The 21,467-nt window shown below is 39.2% G+C and overlaps 1 protein-coding gene across 1 annotated transcript in view; it reads right to left on the reverse strand.

Annotated features, from left to right (window-relative positions):
• The window catches only part of LOC104042549 (uncharacterized), a 164,952-nt gene that overhangs the window by 86,401 nt on the left and 57,084 nt on the right, over nt 1–21,467 (reverse strand). The window contains exons 11-13 of the mRNA XM_064441793.1: nt 7,042–7,260; nt 4,952–5,204; nt 176–339 (exon numbers count right to left, since the gene is read on the reverse strand). Coding sequence (XP_064297863.1) covers nt 176–339; nt 4,952–5,204; nt 7,042–7,260 — 636 coding nt within the window. The remainder of the gene's footprint in view (nt 1–175; nt 340–4,951; nt 5,205–7,041; nt 7,261–21,467) is intronic.

Raw genomic sequence — 21,467 nt, forward strand, 5'->3', positions numbered from 1 at the left:
CAAATACCAGCGCCTTAGAAGTTAAACAGAAGCTAACCCCTTCTTGATTGTTTGCAATTCCGGGATCTTGATATGTGACGTTGATATGTCCTTTCTGATGCCACCTTGTTTTAGCTTAGAGGAGAAGGGGTTTGAGCCTAAGCTCCTAAGTGAATAATGAGATAAAGAGACACACCTTAAGAAGTACAGGTACAATACTGTTGATGAGATGATGAACAGGATTGTATAAAGCATCACAGTGATTAAGGCACCAGGAATGCCCGACTCCTCCGCTCTTAGAAAGACCCAGTAGAGCTTTGCGGCATCAGCAGTGGGTTTCTCTACACTGTTCCCAAGTCGCTGTTATGGGGGAAAAAATCAACATAAGAAAATGCCTAGCCTGATTAGACTATTTACCTATAGACACAAAAGAACCCGAACTTCTTTATAAGAAGGATTTAACTGTAATTTGTGGGGCACACATCTTGAAACTTAGGAGTCTGTTACACACAATTTGAAATTAACAATGAGATGTGAAATTAACTATATTCTGACTTATTTTAGTACAACAAAAATCTACCCTATAGAGGCAGTTTATTGAAAAAAAACCCCATGTCACAGTGAAAGTACTTAATGTGAGCCTTGTTAGCATATTTCCGGAGAAGTGGAAGGGGAAGAAGGCTGAAATTTGTGTTATTTCAGTGACCACAGGAGCATAATATCGAATGATTTATGCTGCTGATTTTAGGAGTGCTGAGTGAGCAGAAAATACTTGTGCCAGTGCATCATTCCAAACTGACCAGTCTCAAAATGACTTGTCCTTCTCAGAAGAAAAATGCTGGTTCCTACTAGACTCAGGAAGTTACATTATTTTGAACATGTGCACTTTGGTGGGCGTATGCACACCAATTCCCAGTTTCAGATCAAGTCACCGCTTGGTGCTACCACTGGAAAACAAAAGTAACCATCATGTTGTCTGAAATGCCAAATGGAAGTATCAGGGCATCTGCATGTGTTGCTAGCTGACACCTGTGATAGCTTTTCCACTAGCCTTGCAAACAACCGTCTCAGTCAAAGAAGGTAGTGGATTCACAAAGCTTCACTGAGACCCAATGAGATGAGAAAAAATGGAGAAAGCAACTACAAGTAGAACAACAGGGGACACCAGCAGGGTTAAGTTATGCTCAAAGGGGTTGACCTTTTTTTCAGTGCAAAAGCGACAACTTCCCCCGAATGAAGCAATATTTTAATTTATATACATGCATTATCAAGTCTGTCTGCAACGTTTTAAGTCAGAAAATCAGATATTTCCTTGATCCTCCACTCCTAGTGTCCAGTCTGTCCAGTTTGGGAAGCCACAAAGAACAGCCTGTAACATTGAATAACTAACAAGCATCAGCATTATTTTATGATAGAGCCATCACTTAATTTCTTTCTTTCCTGAGAAGAAATAGAGACACAAGGAGACCAATACCTCTGAAGAGGTCCGTCTGTACTGTATTCCCACTGCTGTGGTGGAATTAAAGATACCTCTTAACTGTACAAAGTAGCAACCGTAAGTTGTATCATTTATAGCTTCTCCAAAGATACATGACAGTCATATACCATACTAAGTTATGCTATTAAGAGTTTATGTTCAACTGCTCTGTGAACAAATAAACAAGTATAACTATTTTCATTCTACTGAAGATGAAACAAGTCTTTAGCATACTAAATTTTGGTAAGGAATTAATATTCCTAAAACAAAATTAGCAATTTAATTGAGGTGGTTTGTGTATTTTTGCAAAGATTCACAAAGAATCCTGAAGGTTTCCTGGCACACAATATTTCATTATACTGCCAGTAAAACATGGAAAACAATTTCCCAAAAATTTATTATTTTCCTTTTTTCCCCCCATATCTAGTTCTTAAGAACTAGCTACTGTATTGACATATTATTGCCCTCTGCTGGATCGATTTAGAAGAATTCAGCTACATATCATGGGTCTTCTACTGTTCAGAGCTAAAATAAATACCTCTCTTCACTTTTTTCTTTTTAAAGTGACATAATGACAGCCATATCCATATTAAATCACAACACATTTTGCAAGGATGTGAAACCACACCACCAAAAAATCCAGTATTTATCGCTCAGAAGGGGAGTCTGTGACCTTTAGGCTTCAAGAAATTTGCACCTTCCTAAGAAACTTGCCTGGACTAATGCTTAGGAAGAGTCAAAACTTCCTCTCCATTTTTTGCTACCTTTGCAGTGACGTACATAACAAACTAAAGACAATCAGAAGTCCAGTGATGAGCTGTACAAGGACTGAGATTCTGGAGCGTATTTCTGTTCTCTCTCCACCCTTTGCAACCTTGCCAAGTTTCTGTAATGGAAATTACAAGTCCCTGGAGAATGGTAAAGGTATATACAGACTAGTCATTAATTCAGATCTGTCTGTATTCTTTACAAAAAACTTAAAATACATTATCTCCTGGTTCTGCTCTATCCTCTCTTCTAGCAAAAAAAAAAAAGCTGTCTGACTCCACCACTTTCTCACCAAGAAGACTGTCTACCAAGGAAAATCCTCTGCACAGCAGTCACATCCAGACATCTCTCCAGAGAGGCAAAAGTCTGAATGGTAAATAAGAATAAATTTCTTTCTCTCATCCAAGCAGTTTTTTCTGGCTGAGCAAAAATGGCATGGGGGAAGTGTATCTTTCTATATATTTTTTCTAACAAAGAAAATGTGTCAATCCTTCCGTGGTCCTCAAAGACGTGATCCAAGAAAGGTGTCTTCACTTTAAATTGTTTCAATAATATCTGTCAATATCTGTCTTCGGTACTTATCACACCACAGAGTGATGGTCTTGTGCGCACTTTGCAGCCTCTAATGTTTTTTACAATGACAAGTATCCATGTGGCTAAAGAGGTGTTACTCTGCCTTTTACAAGCTATAGAGAGACCAAGTGACTGGTCCTGCGAAAGCTCTGGCAGAACTGGAGCTTGAACTGCATTCTTCAAAACCATAGGAAACTTTCTTACTACTGAAACATCCTTCTACAAGCTGATAGTAAATCAAGACTCGAATCATATATTTGACAGAGTATCTTGAACTATGAGTTGAAACTCCCCCATACATGGAACTGGCTCTCTAGTCTTCCTTTATAATAAAGCAAATTAGTTAGTAAACAGAAAAACCTTTGTCTGCAGGGCTATCTGTCATCTTTCATAAGTATTAAGGCTGTTTAGGATGCTACAATACATTCTAGCACTAAAATAACTCATATTACCACAGCACAACATTTTAAAAATGCTTGATATAAAATAGATTGGCAAGTAAATCTGAAATAGCTGCTGAAAAAATGCCAGGAGAAAAAACAAAATACAAATGTAATAATGAAAACACATGTAAGAGATCTAGTTTCATTCTGGAAAGGATACACACAGTATATTGTGTAAGATTTGAACAAATTAATTTCTACCAAGGATAACCTTGGTGGGTAAAATTGCCAAATTTTCAGTATGAAGTACAGAGAGAGGTGTGCTTTTTTTTAATACTGTAATGAAATTTTGGCTACTTTATTCATATCTCACCTTTCCCTCTGACCAAGCAAAGAAGCCCTATTTAAAACTGATAACAAATCCAGTCTGACTAGGACTGAACACAATTCAATTGAAATCAATGGCAATGATTTTCTCATTGCAAGTGTGGGAAAGACAAGGCAGCCCTCAGCCTTTCCTCCAGTTTTTATGAATACACCAGTGTTGGAGTGGGGAAAGCCTTTTAAATATTTAAATATTTCTAGCCTCAATATTGGGCAAATATCCCATTTTCTCCTAGGAAAAAAATTAATCATCAGAATAATTACAATTAAAATTCAATTCTGTGCATGGTTTACACCATGAAATTAAAAAAAAAAAAAAAAGAAAAAAAAAGCGCAGGCTGTCCAAGTGAAAACTACAGTGTGTTGCCACATGCTTAAATGTTTAAAATATCACAATTACCTCCCAAGCAAGCTCCAATTAAATTTCTTGAATGGCTGAATTTTAATTTTCAAAATCATTGCAATGAGAAACAGCATGTAAACAGTGGAAAAATCACATTTTTAGCAGGAATTCTTAAAAGCAGAGCACAGGTTAGTGGATGAGGAACAGAGACACCTGAGAAAACCTGATCCACAACACGGACTGTGGATTACTACTTGATCTGGAGCAAGCAACACCAACAAAGATATCTTTGAAAGGCAGACGAGGGCAGAATAACAGCAATACCACGTTCCCCAGAAAAGCTCACAGCACCCTGCACCCATTGAAAGGACCTGGTTTCACCTACGCAGTGAGAGCCAAATCTGAAACGCATGTTCTGGGAGATTGGGCATTACCTCAGATGTGATAAAAGCCCCCGGCCACCAAAGTACAAATGGGCTACACAGCACATATGTAGGCACAGACAAAATTGGGAGCTTTGCTCTCATAATTTTATGTGTGGTGGAGCTGTTTCCTTAAACATGTGTGTCTTTCAATCTCATGAGTCTTTTTTGGTGTGCCAGCAAGTTATATTAACTACATTGCCTGTCAGGGAAGTGCACAATAATGTCTCCTTTTGGTTTTGCTATTTTTTCTGTTTGTCTGTTTCAGCGCTTAAAAAAATCTAAAGCACTAATAATCAGGACTGCTCATTAACCCATCCCCATTAAGATCCAAAATTGCAGTAATCCTTTTCAAAGCAGATGCAATCATTCCAGTGGTGGATTTACTTTCTTATCTCCATATATGGCTTATACAGTGCTCTTAATTTTATGCAGAAACACAGTGACTCCATTAGATGGGAATTTTGTTAATAAAAAGGTAATGTATAACATTATTACTTAATTTCTTTTTAACTTTCATGTTCCATTGCCAGGGGTGGAATTTCATATCTTGCAGTGATTCACTGAATAAAACAAACTTCTACGTCAAGGTCTCGTGTCCAAGTTATTTTAAGTGACTTACCCCCAGGACTGAATCCACTATGAACACTGCCAAGGGGTCTAGCACTGTCCAGAGTCCCAGAGCTATGATAAACTTTGACAAGAAGGAAGGGAATGAGTCAAACAGCTGCTGACAGCCCCATCTGATCAGGACCATAAGAAGCAGCACTGCATTCAAGGTTAGGGGTCCCACCACAACCATGACCAACTCTTCACTGGTCTTGAGCAAGGAGTTCTGGTAGCACAGTTCAACAGTGTGAGGGAAAAGCTGGAATCTGTAAATAAGCAAAAGGAGAGGGTTCGTCTGTGCTGCTGGGCAAACTATTAAAAAATCATAGAATAACACATACAGCATGTTGCATTGTAAAGCTGCCTCCTTTTCCTGGTCACGATCCTCTGATCAAAAACTGTATGAAGCCACTCAAAAAAATAAAATCTTTCTCCTCCTCCTGCCTCGACGTCCTTTGATCCCCTCTGACTCTCGGTTCAGTGAATGCGCAACAAGGCCCTTGGGACTGTGCAGGCAGGGCTACAGGAAGATGTTAGCAAAGGCCCCAGGAGCTCACCCCTCTCTGCAAACTGCAGTACCTCTGGACACTGCATAAAGAGCAAAATGTGTCAAGGAAGACATAGCTTTTAGTATCCCTAAAGTGACTGGAAGTTTTCCTCTTGCCACCGTGGGATGGTGGGATTTGAAAATCTCGCACAATGAGTAAATTTGCTGGCATTGTAGGAGAAAGGAACTGCATAGCATTGTGAGCTACACACAGATGCTGAAATTTAAGACAAAAAATTCAAGCAAATCAATGTGTCTTAAATTTTGCTCCTAAGTAAAGGTGAAGTGGTTTGATTCTCACTTTGGTTCCAACTCATGAGTGCTACCACTGTATTTGGCAGGACCAGAGAGCACTTAACCCAGTCTCTTCTGCAGGCACACAGCTACAGATTTGGATGCTGATCCAGTGCATCTTGGCTTGAGAACATTATCCTTTATCTATCTGACTGCCTGGGACAGCTGTGATTAGTGGCTTCGAACCTGACCACCTCTCTCTCACACACTGCTTCCTTCTGTTGTGTTTCCTTTGCTTTCACAGACTCTTGATGCTTGGCCTCCCAAAAGTTTTAATGCCAGCTGGCTGAGCCCACCTGGTCTGTGCAAGGCCGGAGCAAGAGATGGCTGGCTTTGCATTAAGATCTAGAAGAGCACCTTAACAACATCCAGCACTGTCCAGAGTCTGCTCAGGCACCCTGTTCAAATTTTAGCCAATAATCCCAGTATCACACCAGACACAGGTCAAAGAGTTCTATGTTACTGGCTCCTTCTGACTGATTCGGGTTTGCATCATGCTTTAAAGTGAAGAAAAGAAAAAAAAACCAACATTCCTACAGGAGAAATCTTTCCTTCCCTAAGCATGACTGATCTTATTTGCTCTGTAAACCCATTCTCTACCCCACAGCAACACATGGAGAACCAGGTATATATCACCTTGTGGAGTTGTTCTCCATCTTTTTTTTTTTAATGTCAGGTAATGACAAGTAACGATTTTCCTGGAACTCTCTAGAGCGCTCTGATTCATGAGCTAAAGTCAATGTATCATATAGTTAAAATATGTCAACCCATTGCAGTCCTCACAGTAAAACTGATATATCAAAGTTAAATTCTTCAAAGTATTTTACTCATAGATCACTTTGGTAACATCAGATATGATTTAAATGCTTCTTCATTTTTGTGCACTTCTTAGGCATTTTGAAATACTTGATCCAAAATGAGAAATGATTCTTGTGGAAGACACATAACCTGCTGGGTATCTCAGAGGGGGAGAGGCAGGCATGACATAAGATGCACAAATGGACACATCCTGTTCTGGGTTGAAAATTTACATGATTAACACTTTCACCTTTCTGTTAGGGTCACATTTACATGTCAGATCATCTGCAGTCTGGATGTCTTCCTTGTTCTCCTAGTCTGTGCAGAGGCTCCTATCAGAGCTTGCATGCAGAGCCCTTAGCACGAGTCTTAGTCATCAGTTCTTTTCATAGTGTGAAGGAACTGCTTTGACTCCAACTATTTGTGGAAATATTCTGACAGAGAAAGAAGGCAACAGGACTTACTTTGTAACCGGAATGGAGATCATCTGAAGGAAGAGCCACTGGCTCAAATAATGCAGGTAAAGTCTCACGAACCAAAGCAAAACTACCAGCAGCATGAGCAGCCAGAAGTCCCTGGAGCACCAGTGTGTGGCTCCCAGTTCTGAGAAGGCTGCGTGTACTGCAAAATGGAAATGCTCGAAAACCCGCCTGGACAGTTTCACTTCGTCAGGAGAACGGCAGCTGGAAATGTATGGAAATAAAACAACAGAGTGTCATTCATGAAAACACACAAGAAATAGCAGTCCCTAAAAGACTGTAGTGTCCTGCTATACAGATAAATGTGGCACATACTCTGCTCATAACTTTTGATTGACCAATGCATCTGACATGAAAAAAAGGAAGAGTTTTTTTCCATTGCAGTCTAGATGATAGGTGGCTTCCTCCCAGAAATCATGCTGCTATTTTAATAACAAAAACAACAAATCACATTTAAAACAAAGGTTTTTAAGGTATTTTGCTATCATTTTGATTTTAATTTTCTCACAAATTGCTCTCTGAGGAACACTTTATCACTTATTTTCTTTCTGAGAAAATGGTAAAAGAACTTGTCATATTTGTCCTGAAAAAGTATTCATTTTTTTGAAAAATGAAAACAGCTTTTTGGCATTTGGGTAAAAGATATTCAGTAAAATATTTCAGTATATCATGTGGGCTAAAATTTCTCTTTAAACTAGTTTCAAGTGAAAGAGAATATAGAAAGGAACTTGCACTGTACAGCATTCTGCAACTGAGCGTGGTGTGATTTGCCCTTTAAGCTAATTACAATACTGCTTCAAAGGAGGGAAAAAAATAAAAAGAAATTAGATGCAGAGATGCAGCCTTGGCATCATGTTTCCAAGAAACCGGAGTCTCTCAGGTGATTCAAAGCTGAAAAGACAGTAGTTTCTTTGACCTTTTGAAACTTCTAACTGCTATGCTTCTTTCCACTGATTTACATGACTAAGCAGCTGAGATGCACAACTCTAGGACTAAGTATGATGTCATCATGCACAAATTGTTATTTATATTGATTAAGGCTTCTGAAAGTTCAGAAATATAAAGCTTTTTTTGTGGAAGAGAACATGCTGACTTTTTAAAGTGTAACATATGACTGGAGAAGAAGCGACAGCGATACTTGCACTGTATTTCATACTCTCTTAAAGCATGTTCCTGCTGACATACATGAATTTCTTAAATAGCGGTGTACGTTTCTTTCTCCAGGAGTCACAAAAAGAACTGCAAATGGAGAACCTTAAAACAATTCTGCATTTGGTCTATGTTTGAATGAGCGGGAGAAATAAAAATCCCAACTTGCCAGCCATAAGTCTGGATTTGGGGATCAGCCTTGGCATCACATTACTCCTGTCCCTCAACGTTGAGCAGGATGTGTGTGTAGAAGGCATGCTGTTAGTCAGCCCCTTTTCTTGTGAGAAGGCTCAAGCTTTAGTTACCTGGTTGGTTGAAGAACAGGAGGGGAAGTTGTCAGAGACACACCACAAAAGGCAGTTTTTGGGTGACTGAGAAGAACTCGGGTACAAATCACCAAAACTCTTTAGAGAGTATCTGTTGGGCTGAGACAGGTGATCTTTGCAGTAACTATGGGTGATCTGTCAGGGGGTTTGACGGGCTTTTTGAGAGACTGCAGTCCACTTTGCTTATATCTTAATCAGTCACAAAGTCCTACTTAACAGACTTAGGGCCACATCATGAATCACCTTCCTCATATTGTAATTATTTACCCACAGCAGCCTACAGGAACATCACAACACATTTCATTAACATTATGAAATCATAGTCTAGGCTGGTGTGAGAAAGAGACAAAGAAAAATGTAAAATAAGAAATATAATTGACTGCGGTATTATATTACAAAAACCATGGCATTCTGGATGTTCTGAACTACAGATTGTACTACATTTCCTTTTATATAAAGCAATTTTTGTCATCCTTAATAATTTCCATCAAAGTCTACTCTTAAGGTATTCACTCCTTGAGGAGAGTTAATAGGGCAGGATTAGCCACACAGTGATTTTAGTTAGACCAAATAGTTTGTCGTCTGTGCAAAAAAAAAAAAAGAAAAAAAAAAAACCTATCTTAGCTCATAATACTCTTCTCATCCTTCATCAAACAAGCAAAATTACATAGATGTCCCACCCAGCCTCACCCATGTCAGAATTCTACATCTTATAGGGATAACTGCCAATCTTCGCCTCTGTGCTGAGAGCACCAGTAACTATGTATTTTCCATGAAAATCTGGATTGAGATTTTATGTAAGAGTCGTTTACAACTAGGTTATTTGGGCTCAGTTTACTAAATGAAGCTACCTCTGAATAAGCAACACCAGAGTGAAATGTTCAATACGCCACCTGTAAAATGTTTCGGGACAAAAATCCTCCCTCCAACACAACACACAGATTGAAAAGGAAGGCACAGAGCTCAGAGTGCTGAAAATACCGAGTCCTCTTTCATTCACAGCTGCTCTGGAGCACCAGAAACACTGAGAAACATTAGTGACCAAAATACTGGGTTAGGAAGGGGAAGTAACTTATTCCTTATGGAGGCAGGATTCTGGCGATGCGATCAGCACTTTCACAGGTGTTTCACGAATACACTTACTCCAGCTCTGTAACTCATTGCGTGGAAGCTGCTTGTGTAAGAACCATGAGTGCACAATATGAAATGGAGCCATCGAGCTTCGCTAAGGTTTAGGCGGCAACGAAAATATTCAACTTGTGCCTTCATCGCTGCATTGCTCCCCAGTCTACTTCCACTTTCAAGAGATCAAAATAGAGCTAATGCCTCCCACCTATGAGCCGTCAAGAAAGTCACACTCTTTTAGGACATGAAGATGAAAAAGAACAGAACGGACATATGTGCGTTGTCGTGCCTGCTGAGACACTGGCTCTCTCAGCCACAGGAATCCACCCACACAAATTTCCAAAGTAAAGAAATTCAGAGCACATTCGCTGTTACCAAACCCTAGACACCTTCCACCGGCAATGACCCCAGTTAAACCAGCAGAGCAACATCTGTGATCTCTTTACTTTGGTGCATCTTTCCCCTGAAAAAAGTAAGAGCAGCCCAGAAACTCCACAGAAAGCCAAGCTTGCTGGAAGTCAAAGAAATAATTAAAAATATATCCATTAGGTAAAAGGAAACAACAGTCATTTTGATTTTTGAAGAACCATTTTTCCTATTAAAAAAAACACTTCATGATTTTCATCACACACCTTGACCAATGTTTCCAGCTTTTAAATGGAAATTAAACTCCTCCTTACTGTTTAACTTGTCAGACAGTCCAGATTCTGAGTGTCACTTCTGTGCTAGCTTGTAATTCCCTGTGACTATGTAACACGTTGACTTGAACATCCTCAGCCAGTGGTAGAAATTGGTGGAAAACATAGCATATCCAGTGACTCAGTGAAGGTCCCAACCCACAACTGGAATCTCTTCATTTACTTTAAAATAAATTCAGTGGGCCCCAACTTCCTGCTTGTAAGTTACAGCAAACTATTCCTGAGTACTCATTAATCAAGGTATAAGGTTGTTTACTGGTTGTCACTTCAAAACACTGGGCTTAAATGACATCTCTTACTGACTTTTTTTAAGAATTAAGAAAGGAGGAGGCAGAAACACAAAATGAAATGCATGAAACAAGTGGAAACAGCCCCTTTAAATATTTTTAGCTGGTGTTACTAGTGAAAGCTCGTGGGTGGAGTGACAGTGCTGGCAGATACAGTTTTCAGAAGAGATTTATATAAAGTTGCTCTAGGGCAGAGAGCATGAGTATTACCTTTCAAAAACAAATCAACCCCTCCACCCACAAAAAACCCAAATCTCAACCCTTGGGTGAAAACTATATAAAGCTCCAAATGAAAAGCCACTTGAGCAATGGATTTATCCATGATTCCTTGGATTACTGGTAAGTAATTTGGCTGAATGTTTCTGTTCTAGGGCATTAGTTTTGCATTTTTCTTTGCAAAATGCTGCAGTAACAAATAGCAGAGACCGAATTACCATAAAAGCAGGTCAATTATTTCAATGGAAATTGTTCAGAAGGAAAGAAACGATGCACAGATTCTCTTAAGCTACACTTGATGATGATGACAGAAAAGTAATGGCTGATAGAAGGCAGTGTGTACTGTTGGGTGACAGCTTTGCTGCTGACAAACTATGACGAACATTTGTATAATGCACTCCAAGACTAGCACTTACAGCTGATGATGGAGGTAGATTCTCAGTCGATACAACCCTGCTTCTTCCACAGCAACACTGGTGTATACCAGCTGAGATATTCAGGATGTAGTCTTGAATGTATCTATTATTTACTTTGCATAAAATAAGGCAAAAATAAATGTTTTATGTTACCCATACAGCCAGAAAAGATTTAAATAGCAAATGCAGACATGAATGACTTTACGCAAATTACATTCAGGGAATCACAGTCCTCACAGCCCAAGAATCTGTGCAACGTATTTACTCAGTTCACGAATAAAAAAGATTCCTCCCCATCATCACCATAAATGGTAAGTATTTAAACTTAGCTATAAAGTCCTTTATGGCTTATCAACGGTAACAGAGATGCAGGAAATGCTGCCCCGTGTCACTATAATGAAATGCTATCACTTTCAGTGGAAAAACACACCTGTACCTGAAGGAACAGCTAAAAATGATACACTAATACATGTAGCCCTCAAAATGGAAACCAGTTAGCGGCACTACTGATGAAGCATGGGCAGAATGGAATCTGGTTCATTCCACCATCCACACTGTAAACATATATATAAAGCATATAATTTTATTATCATTGGAAGGATTTTACTGTTATTCCTTCTACATAATATTTTTCCTTTATAGATATATTGCATTACAAAGACATAGTCTTTATCGCAGGCTCTATGGTGATGATACAAATGATTTTGCCCAATAAGCCAACAGCAGAGCTGTGAACTGAGCTCTGCTGAGTTACAGTCCATTATTCTATCCACTGGATTCCTAATAAAATATTACTTTTTTGTTTATTTGTATGCAAAGTGAATATAACCAGGGAGAACATTTGCTAAGGGTGAAGACACCACTTTTTCTCATCTCTTTCTAGACGCACTTATCCTTCATATTCTTCAGTTGGCAAGCGTCAAGAAAGCAGATACTATGAAGAGTTAGAGAGGCTATCTGCTGTATGAGAGGTGGCAAAAGACCTCAGGGTACATTAGGTAATTCCTTAACATAAGCATGCTCAGGGGAGAATTTATTCTACGGCTTGCTAAAAAATCCAAAATCATGCTAGAGAAGAAAGGCTGGAAATCATGACAGGTTTATTTTTCAGGTGCACCTGTGGTGGAAAAAAGGAACTGGCAGAAGCATACAAAATCTAAAAACTCTGAAGGAAGGCTTTAGGAATTTAAACATCCTTTCAAAGCAGGAAAAATAGTCAGCCAACAACTGCAGTAATTGTTTTGGGTTGCTGCAAAGAACATGACACAGGTATGTGAGTGCACCTGGCAACACCCACGTTGCCCCACCAAGCTGGGGAGGAGGAGGGCAACAGTGGCCGAGTTCCTTCCAAGGTCCAGGCTGTGCCAGCTCTCAGGGAGATGGCCAGCGGGCAGCAAGCTCTGGATCAGCAACAGCCCAGGTGTGTTTGCATCATGTGCATAGCCAGGAGCCAGAACAAACACATCAGTTGAAGTTTTCCCACAACCCACTCATGCCAAAAAGCTCACAGGGATATATGCTGGCAAAGCTGCTGCCTTGCGGGGACCACTATGCTATTCCATACTGCGAGATGGACACTGTGGGTCAGTGGACCAAGACCTGTTTGTTAAAGAGGAAGGGAAGGAAGTGATATTCCTCTGGATACATCTGTGCTAGCCCCAAAATGGTGGACACTTAGCTCTCACCATGAAAGACCTTATGGCAACTGGAAATTGGCAAACAACAGCAGATTCCTGCCCTTATCAGTCCCTTTACTCAACAGTGTAAGGCTGGCAGGGGATCCCATCTTCTGCCTTTAACTAAATAAGAACTTCCTGAGGGAATTATCTGAGAAATTCAGAAGACCAAGCTGGGGAAAGGGGCATAGGAGGAAGGAGGAATCACAAAATTTAAGCAGAGTGGCAATAGCGCTGGAAGACAGTGTGGTTCCTTGTACAGAGCTGGCAGAGCTTTGCACATTTCAACTTTGAGCAGCATCTGACAATGACAAAGCAAAAATGACAAAAAACAAATTATTATCGTCACGGCTGCAGTTTAGGTAGGCAACTAAAACTTTGCCTATTTCATGCTTAACTGCGTTTTCATGAGCCTGTTGGCTTGGCAAAAGAGTCTGGAAATCTTACAAGAACAGACTTTGTTAAAATATTCCAGTCTGTCTGGTTCCAGCTCTGGATGGGAACAAACATGAAACGAGGAAACTTGAGTGCAGCTTTCAGAACTTTTAAGAAGCTCTGTTTTGTATTTCATTCTAGAAAGGAACAAAGGCAGCAGACAGTCTCTGTTATTCATCCTCATGACATGACTAGGCCAGTCAAGAAGCAAAGGAAAGCATGTAACTCCTCCCCTACTCCTCTCCCTCTGACTGCTTTAAGTAAATAAGAAGACAATGAACGAATGAGAAAAAGTCACAACCCATATAGGGGAGGATGCGAGAGGTATAGATCTCAAAAACACAGCACTCTCTGTAAAGCTCTTCTACCATTAAGGAAGCATGAATGCTCAACCTTGTGCATGAGCAATAAAACAAAGGGTTTAGGACCTGGAGAAGAACCATACAGGACAACCAGACTCATAAATACACCTTCAAGCTCACCTCAGTTAAAAAGAAAAGAATAACTAGAGGAGGATAGATATTAGGGCTAAAACATCTATAGAGGTTCAGGAGAATCAAGATAAAAATCTTTACATTTATGTTAATAGCAACACCCTACCCTACCCAGGAGAAAAGAAATACCTATATCTGTAGGTAGCACTCCTGCTTAAGCTAAGAAGAGTCCCCTGTACCTGATGTGTGGAATGGTTTCTACCTTGACACAGAAAACATCCCCAAGGACATTTGCTCTGTCTGGAGGAAAAATGTAATCTTCCTCCTGACCAAATACATATCTAATTCTGAGAGCCACTAAACACTCAAACACCATCTGTGAGCTGTGCATTCATCTGTAACACACCAATTTAGCTGGCAGGCCATTGGGAAACAAGACTCTGAAGTTGCCAAGTTAAAATGGCAATCTAGTACCAGCCGAAACTCTACCAAGCAAACAGGTGAGGTTTCCAGCGAACATTGTAGCAAAATGCAATGAAGCTTCAAAATAAGAAACAGCCTTCTGGTGTGGAAAAAAAAAAAAAGAAATAATTGAAAAAAGAAATAAAAAAAAAAAAAAAAGAAAAAAAGAAAGAAAGAAAAAAGGCAAAAAAAGGCACAGCTTTGATCTTTTCCATCCTGGACTTAATTAGCAGCAGCATCACTCTAGGAGCATGGGTCGGTAGAGCTAGAGTCAAACAGCCACCTTCCTTCAGTGAGAACCACCATATTCAGGGCTGCTGTGGGCAGAGCAGGCAGGAGACGCATTGCCCAGGATGGTCCTACATTTCAGAAAGACCTTTTTATGGCTGGCTGCACAGTGATGAAACTTCATCTAATACAAACACAGACAAGCCACAAGTCAAAGCCCCTTGACTTCTTCAGTTGTATCTGTTTTTCACAGCAACAGGCTGAAACAGAAATTGAATGCCTGCATGCTTGCACTGTTTCCCTTGCCACAGTTAAATTGTACATGTGTGCAGGTGCCAGAGTTAGGATGTCAATTGTTAAACTGAACATACCTTTCGCTTCATGTGCAGATTTATAATACTCATGCACCATAGGAATAAACGTGTATAAAAATGAAAGAAAAAACCAGTGAATCTATGGCTGTAGCTCGGACATAAAAATGCTTCTAAAAAAAAAACATTAGTTTTGTTCCAGTCAGACCTCTAGAAGCTTCTGTACTGACCTGACAAAAATGACCTTTCCTTTTTCATAGCAAATTTTACAAGGAAGAACTAAGCAGGCAAAACAGAGGGAGTCTGGGAAAACAACGGGACATGTATTTAAAGCAATTATGATGTTGGGAATTAATTTTTTTTTCTTTATATCTGTTACCTTCTTGTAGTTAATATTGTTTTGTGCACCAACATGTCCATGCACAGAAAAGTTTGACACAGGAATAGCTTTCTGTGAAAAGAGTGAAGTATGATGTGACCTGGGTAATGCTAATTAGAATGCAGTTAAAAATAAATCCTTGCAGATTTAAACACAACCAGATAAGGCAATTCAGAAAAGTGCAATGAAAATGTAATACACTGAAAAACAAATCTCGCAGACAGAAAATTGCCTGAAATATTTAGAGCATTTACAAGGCATACTTTGTCCAAATGTAGTTATAATGAGCCATTTTGGAAGAACTCCTCCTCAAGGTTTTGATGAAAGAGAGCAACCTCAAGTTTGAGCAGATGCCTGATGCTATAACACTGCACTTTAAAACACTTTTTTTTTTTTTAATAAAACCTGTTTTCTGAAAGAAAAAATATCTATGTTAGGCCAGCTTAATTAAATCTTTAAGAGCCTTAGGAAAAAAAAAAGAAGGGAAAATGATAGGTGCATATACAGAGTACTCCAGGATACTATTATATTTAAAATATCATTACACAGTTATCGAGATGTAAAAACTTAGATACTGTACAGGTGTCTTAAATTCAATTACCTTATGAAAAAACACAGCTATTGGAAATGTTAAACTGAAATCTTTTTAAAAGATCTTTATAAACACCACTGAAATTATGGTGGAAATTATCCATACAATTTCGTGAAACAAAATGCATCACATAATAACAGTATTAACTTTTTCTTTTCAGTTTAATGCTGCATTATTATATTTAGCTGCCTATTTTAGAAAGTAATTTGTGTTGATGGCTCTGGAGAAAACCCAAGCATTAAAGAACTAATTTAATTCCTTCTGAGCTATGTTCAATTCAAAAATATTTCTTTTAGAATGTCCCAGTACTGCAGAATCTGACTAGAAATCCACCTTGAACTATGTGCACTTTGACTAACTCTCTCCCCAAGGCAAAATGATCCTACATTCAGCAGGGCTTTATCCCGGTCTTCTAAAGGACTTACACAGAATGTACCTGATATAACTGGACCAGAATGTCAACCATGATAGAAATTATGATCAAGACATGGAGGATACATAATGAGAACCTTATCTATTTTACAGTGGACTACTATTGGTAGGGGAGTACCTTTAGGGGGTTGTTTACAGAAATCAGGTCTCCCGCCTTTAAAAAAATAGAGAGAGAAAGAGAGAGAGAAAGAAAGAAAGAAAGAGAAAAAAACGTGTAATTTCTTGTACAGTGCTTTCCTTCCTGCTTTTTATACTATATGACATAATGGATACTAGCTGTATTTAAGGTGTTCAAGTAGTGTTATAACAGGCTGCCTGGCTGCCTTTCAAATGAAATTTCACAAATTTTCTTTCAACATGAAGATATGGTTTTATTCCTCTGGTTCCACAGTATAAAGCAGAAATTAAAAAATTGCCACAGCTTGTTTCTCAAAAATCAATGTGTGACTGCTAGCTGCATTGGGAGTTTGAGGGATATCCCCTTATCAGAGACAATCTCCAGCTAACGTACTTTCCTCTATTGCCCATAGCTGCATGTAAGACATGGCAAGACAAATGCAGGCCTCCTTTTCTGTTGGTGTCATCTATTGATCCGGGGAAATGTTCTTCATCTGAAATTTCCTTCCCAAAGGGGACATTTTCTACGCGATGCAAACCTTTCTGCCTGATGCTAAGAAATCCTGAAACTTCCTGCTAATTACTGCACAGCATCATGGTAATACATAGCTCTAACAGTGAAAAAAAAAAAGAAAAAAAGCTCAAATGAGACAGGGGACATCCTTTTCCTGGTAGAAATGCTTCTTTGTGCTACTGAAAGCGTAATATAATAAACTAATTTTGTGATTTCTGTGTGCTCTAGTTAAAAATGTGCCCTGGGTCTGTGTTTTTCTTCGGAGGCATTTCCTCTCAGACACATTCAAAACTGCTATCCCAGGTGTGACTAAATGGCCTCCAGTATGGGCCAAACCACAAAACAGCGTCACCATGAGAAAAAACAGTATCAGAGAATAATGAGAAGCAGAGGGGTAGGATTTTGGGGTACAAAAAGAACGACTCTGCCTACAAACAAGTCCCTGCAAAAAACTAATTCACTTGGGCATCCATGATTCCTGTGCTGTCTCACCTGTCTATGTAGTGTGCTAGCCTAAGACATCGGCACCCTCACAGTAAGCTTTGGCTACTGAGAGAGCAGAAAGTGAGGATGTAGAAAAGGTGCACTCCTTTAAAAATAAAAATTGACTTGTAAAATACATAGCTAATCAACATGAATCTTTGCAGTTTCAGACAGCTTTTGGTATGGCTTGTAAGTAACTGTAATTTCATCAGATTGAAAAATACAGAGAGAAACATTTATTTTTTTAAGAAATTTCAATGGCAGCGGAATATTTTGGACTTGACACCCCTAACCAAAAGAAAGTTTTGCTTCAGAGTGAAAAAGGGGCACATACTTTTCAAGATGGCAATAAACTTGTTCCTTCAGTTCAAATACAAAGTATTACACTACTTACCCACCACATGCATAATTTCGAAAAAATGACTGTCTAAAAGAGACTTGGTCGTGAGACTATACCCCTACAATAAGGATTTCCAGGAATAGGGGAGTTGACTTTGTATAGGGTCGCACCTCAGCGTTTCTCTCCACAGGGGCAATAACTGAGGGATTTCCCTTCTACTCTAGCCCTCCTGCTAAAATTGGCCAGCAGGTTCAGAAGTTACTAAAAGTAGAGTGACAGACAGCCTTACTGCATACACCTTGCCTTCCTAAAAAACCTGGCTAAGAAATAAACCCTTATGTTCAGGAGCCATTAGAGTAAAACTTCCAAAGCAGAAGAACCATGTATTTGAGCAGAACAAAAGCCTTGTTATTTTGCTGGTTCTGATAAGTGATAGTTGGCAGGTATTGAACATGCAAATAACTTCTCTGTTTGTTTGGGCTTTTGTTTTTCTCCTGTGTATATTTGTCTGCAAGTTTATTTGTAAGCAATACAGCTTGTTGAGAATTTCTTGTAAAAGCTCTCAGAAAATATTTTTTTACAGTCTTTTTATGAAGACAGAACTCTGCTTTTTCTTGGAAGCTTTAGATTTTTCATCAAGAATTCTGAATACCTGAAAGATACAACTGCCGTTTTTCAAAGAGCCAGGTTCACTGGTAAGAAGGTAAGAAACACTTAAATAACCTTCAAGTGGCACCATAGAGGTGCTTTAGGGTTCCCTTATTCTGCTGAAAGCCGAGATTGTTGGGGGGATGGGGGGTGGTTCAGTTTGCCAATCAGCCTTAACACTTACTAATTTCATGCCTTTCTATCTACATCAACACAATCCTAGAGGACAAAATCCCATTATCTTAGACCAACGGGGTCTTCCACAACTGGTCTGTATTCAGACAAGGTTTCCCTGGCTTTCAGTAGACTGTGCTCCTTTGACTCAACACAGCTGTTAACTCATTCAAATAGAAGCACCTACAAAGCAGTCATACCTTCCCCACCTGGAATAACTTTCCCTTATCAAAACTCAGTGTGATGAGCTAACAACACTACTGGGTCTGGTGCTCCTTTTCACTCCAACAGCGCCTGGTGCAGTGGGATACTTACTGGTCTGTCCTTCCTTCCTATCTAGAGCTTTTTATTTAATTGCAAAGCCTAATAATCAGATGAGCTTTCACAGTATTAATTCAATTTAGTTAAGTAGCCTGCTCACCTTCCCATGGGTTCCCATAAGTTTGGTAGCAGTGTATGGATGCAAAAACCTCAAGAAGTCAGGCAGGGTGTTTTCCAAAGATACTGAAGGAATTCAGCTGCTGAAATGCAACTAGAAAGAGCGCTGTGGTTACGGGATACACACTACTTTGAAAACCTCTGCCTCAGTTCAGACAATAATGCTCTCAGGCTCTAGGTATTTTATAGCCCCTTTTTCTTGCCTAATATGCAGGTTTAATAATCTTTATTTCCTTAGGGATCAACCTAAAACTTACATGATCCACAATGCATCAGAACTTACACTGATGTTAAAACTTTAGTTTTCGCATCTCCTAGTTTCGTGTTGGTGATATTTTAGTACTGTAACCTTAAAATTGTGTTAACACACTGTGTTATTTTTTTATTTTGCTGCTGTTTTAACCTGAAGGCAAATTGGTTCACAGGTCATATTCGATTTTATTCTTTCAGCTTAAAGCCTTCAAATCATTACAAAAAAGAAAGGGAGAAAGTTTTGGTGGTTTAGGTTTTTGGTTTGGTTGGAAGGTTCTTTTGTCTGCTTATTAAATAGTTTTTGCTTGCTGGGCTCAAGGTTTGAAGGTAAAATTTACAAAGACAATGCCTTTTGTCAGTGAACCTTCTGCTACATTTTTAGAGGCACTCAGCAAATTCCAGCAGCAGATTTCTAGACACAAAAGCCAAATACAACCACTCCATGATTTAGATTGGCTTTCTGTTTGTGGGTCATGAGACTCATTGCTGAGCATGTCAGAAGTTGGCTGAGGCATTTAATGAAGGTCATCAGCAACTTCATAGTTCCCATAGCAAAAGGAAGAGTGTGCTCTGGTTTTGGTTTTGGGGCATGAGTGGTTTCTTTTTTTTTTTTCCCCTTTCCTTCTTTTGGGCCTTTGATTGGACTCTGAGACTGGAGTTAGTGGATAAACTCAGTTACTGCAAGAGAATCAAATTAAAATTATGGAACAAGCTAGTGCTTTGAAAAATGTTGAATTGCATAGGTTTCTTTTTTTCAGAGACATCATTTAACATTCAAAATAAATATTAAATTTCCCTTCAATTCAAAAGTTAAAAGTCATTCATGAAATTAGGAACAATAATCATACTGTATTATACCCTGTCTCATGTACGTCTCGGGAGGGCTGTGACTTGTCATAGCATGAAGAAACCTGGAAAAATGATTGCTGCCTGCTTCAAACAGAAGATGCATAGCTAAGATGCTCATTAATGAGGCAAAGAAAAATTAATTGACATGTCTAATAGTTCTTTTAATATAGCCTTTAAGCCTTGATGTGTCAATTCTCAAATTACCCCTGATGTTATTTCTTTCTCTCGGTGATCTTGTGTCGCTTTGCTAGGAGAGAGAAATAACATTTTTTTCCTTTGGCCTCTCTCAGCATACTTTCTGGGAAATGGCATTAGACCTCCAGAAAAATGAGATGCATTAGCCCAGCTGCCTTAGCCTCTCTCCAGGTCAGGTCTAACCTCCCAGACTGAAGTACTCCAGCTTTGGGACTGCTCTGTGTTAATGATGCATCTTTCCTGGGGCATATGGTGGTAAAAACACAAGCTTAAAAAAGCCTAAATGTGTCATCCTTTCTACAAGTCTGCACTGCTCTTGAGCACTCCTTTGACTGAGGTCAGAGCTCCTTTCAGCACATCAGGATCTTCTCTACCTCTGCTTTCCCAGCAATGATCTCTCCTCCAGAAGAGACTGCCTCTTCTACCTTGCGATAGTCTTTCATACTTTCTCCAACATAGCCAGTGAAAGACCATTCCTTTTAACGCTTCCATTCTTTTCACGTTATTATCACCCAATCCAGGCTGGAAAAAAGCTGTTTCCAATAATCTGCCTGTTAGTCAACTCTTTGCCTGACAGCAAATCCTTTGATCAAGATGGTTATACTGTGTATATAGGCTCATCTAAGCTTATTTAATGAATCTTTATAGTTGGCCCTGATATTTAATCAGTTGTTATTTCTATCCTACATGAAGTTAGGAAGAAAAGAAAACACAGAGAAAGCAGATGGGTCACATATTGCATCTGCAGTTTGTAGTCTGGCACAAAATGCCATGGGATTCCTGGCGCTAAACAGCATTTGAGAACTTTACACTGGCAGATTCTTTAAGCCATAACTCCAGAAGCTGAAAAAATCCTGCCTACAATGTGATTTGTTTGGGGCCGGTTTTTCATATGTAGATTAAGCAGTGTGGTTTGGAAATTAGCCCCTAACAGATCATAACAATAAATCTCCTAATGCAGAGCCATACTGGAAAATACAGCTCTTTGTGCAAAATTAAAATCACCGCATAATAGTATGTCAGATCTCTAGGATTTTGTTAAAAAAAAATCAAGATATATTTCATTTTTTATTCAATAATCTCAGCCGTTCTGCTTAGGGTATTCATACCTCTGGGCTTTCCCATAAGAAACAGATCCGCATGTGCTGCAGAGCATAAACACGCTCAGACCAGTAGTCAAGGAAGTACTACAGAAATACTGTCCATAAAGCTGCATGTGTGCAACAATTCCAAGG

The sequence above is a fragment of the Phalacrocorax carbo genome, chromosome 2 (genome assembly GCF_963921805.1).
Source record: "Phalacrocorax carbo chromosome 2, bPhaCar2.1, whole genome shotgun sequence".
NCBI classification, from domain to species: Eukaryota; Metazoa; Chordata; class Aves; order Suliformes; family Phalacrocoracidae; genus Phalacrocorax; species Phalacrocorax carbo.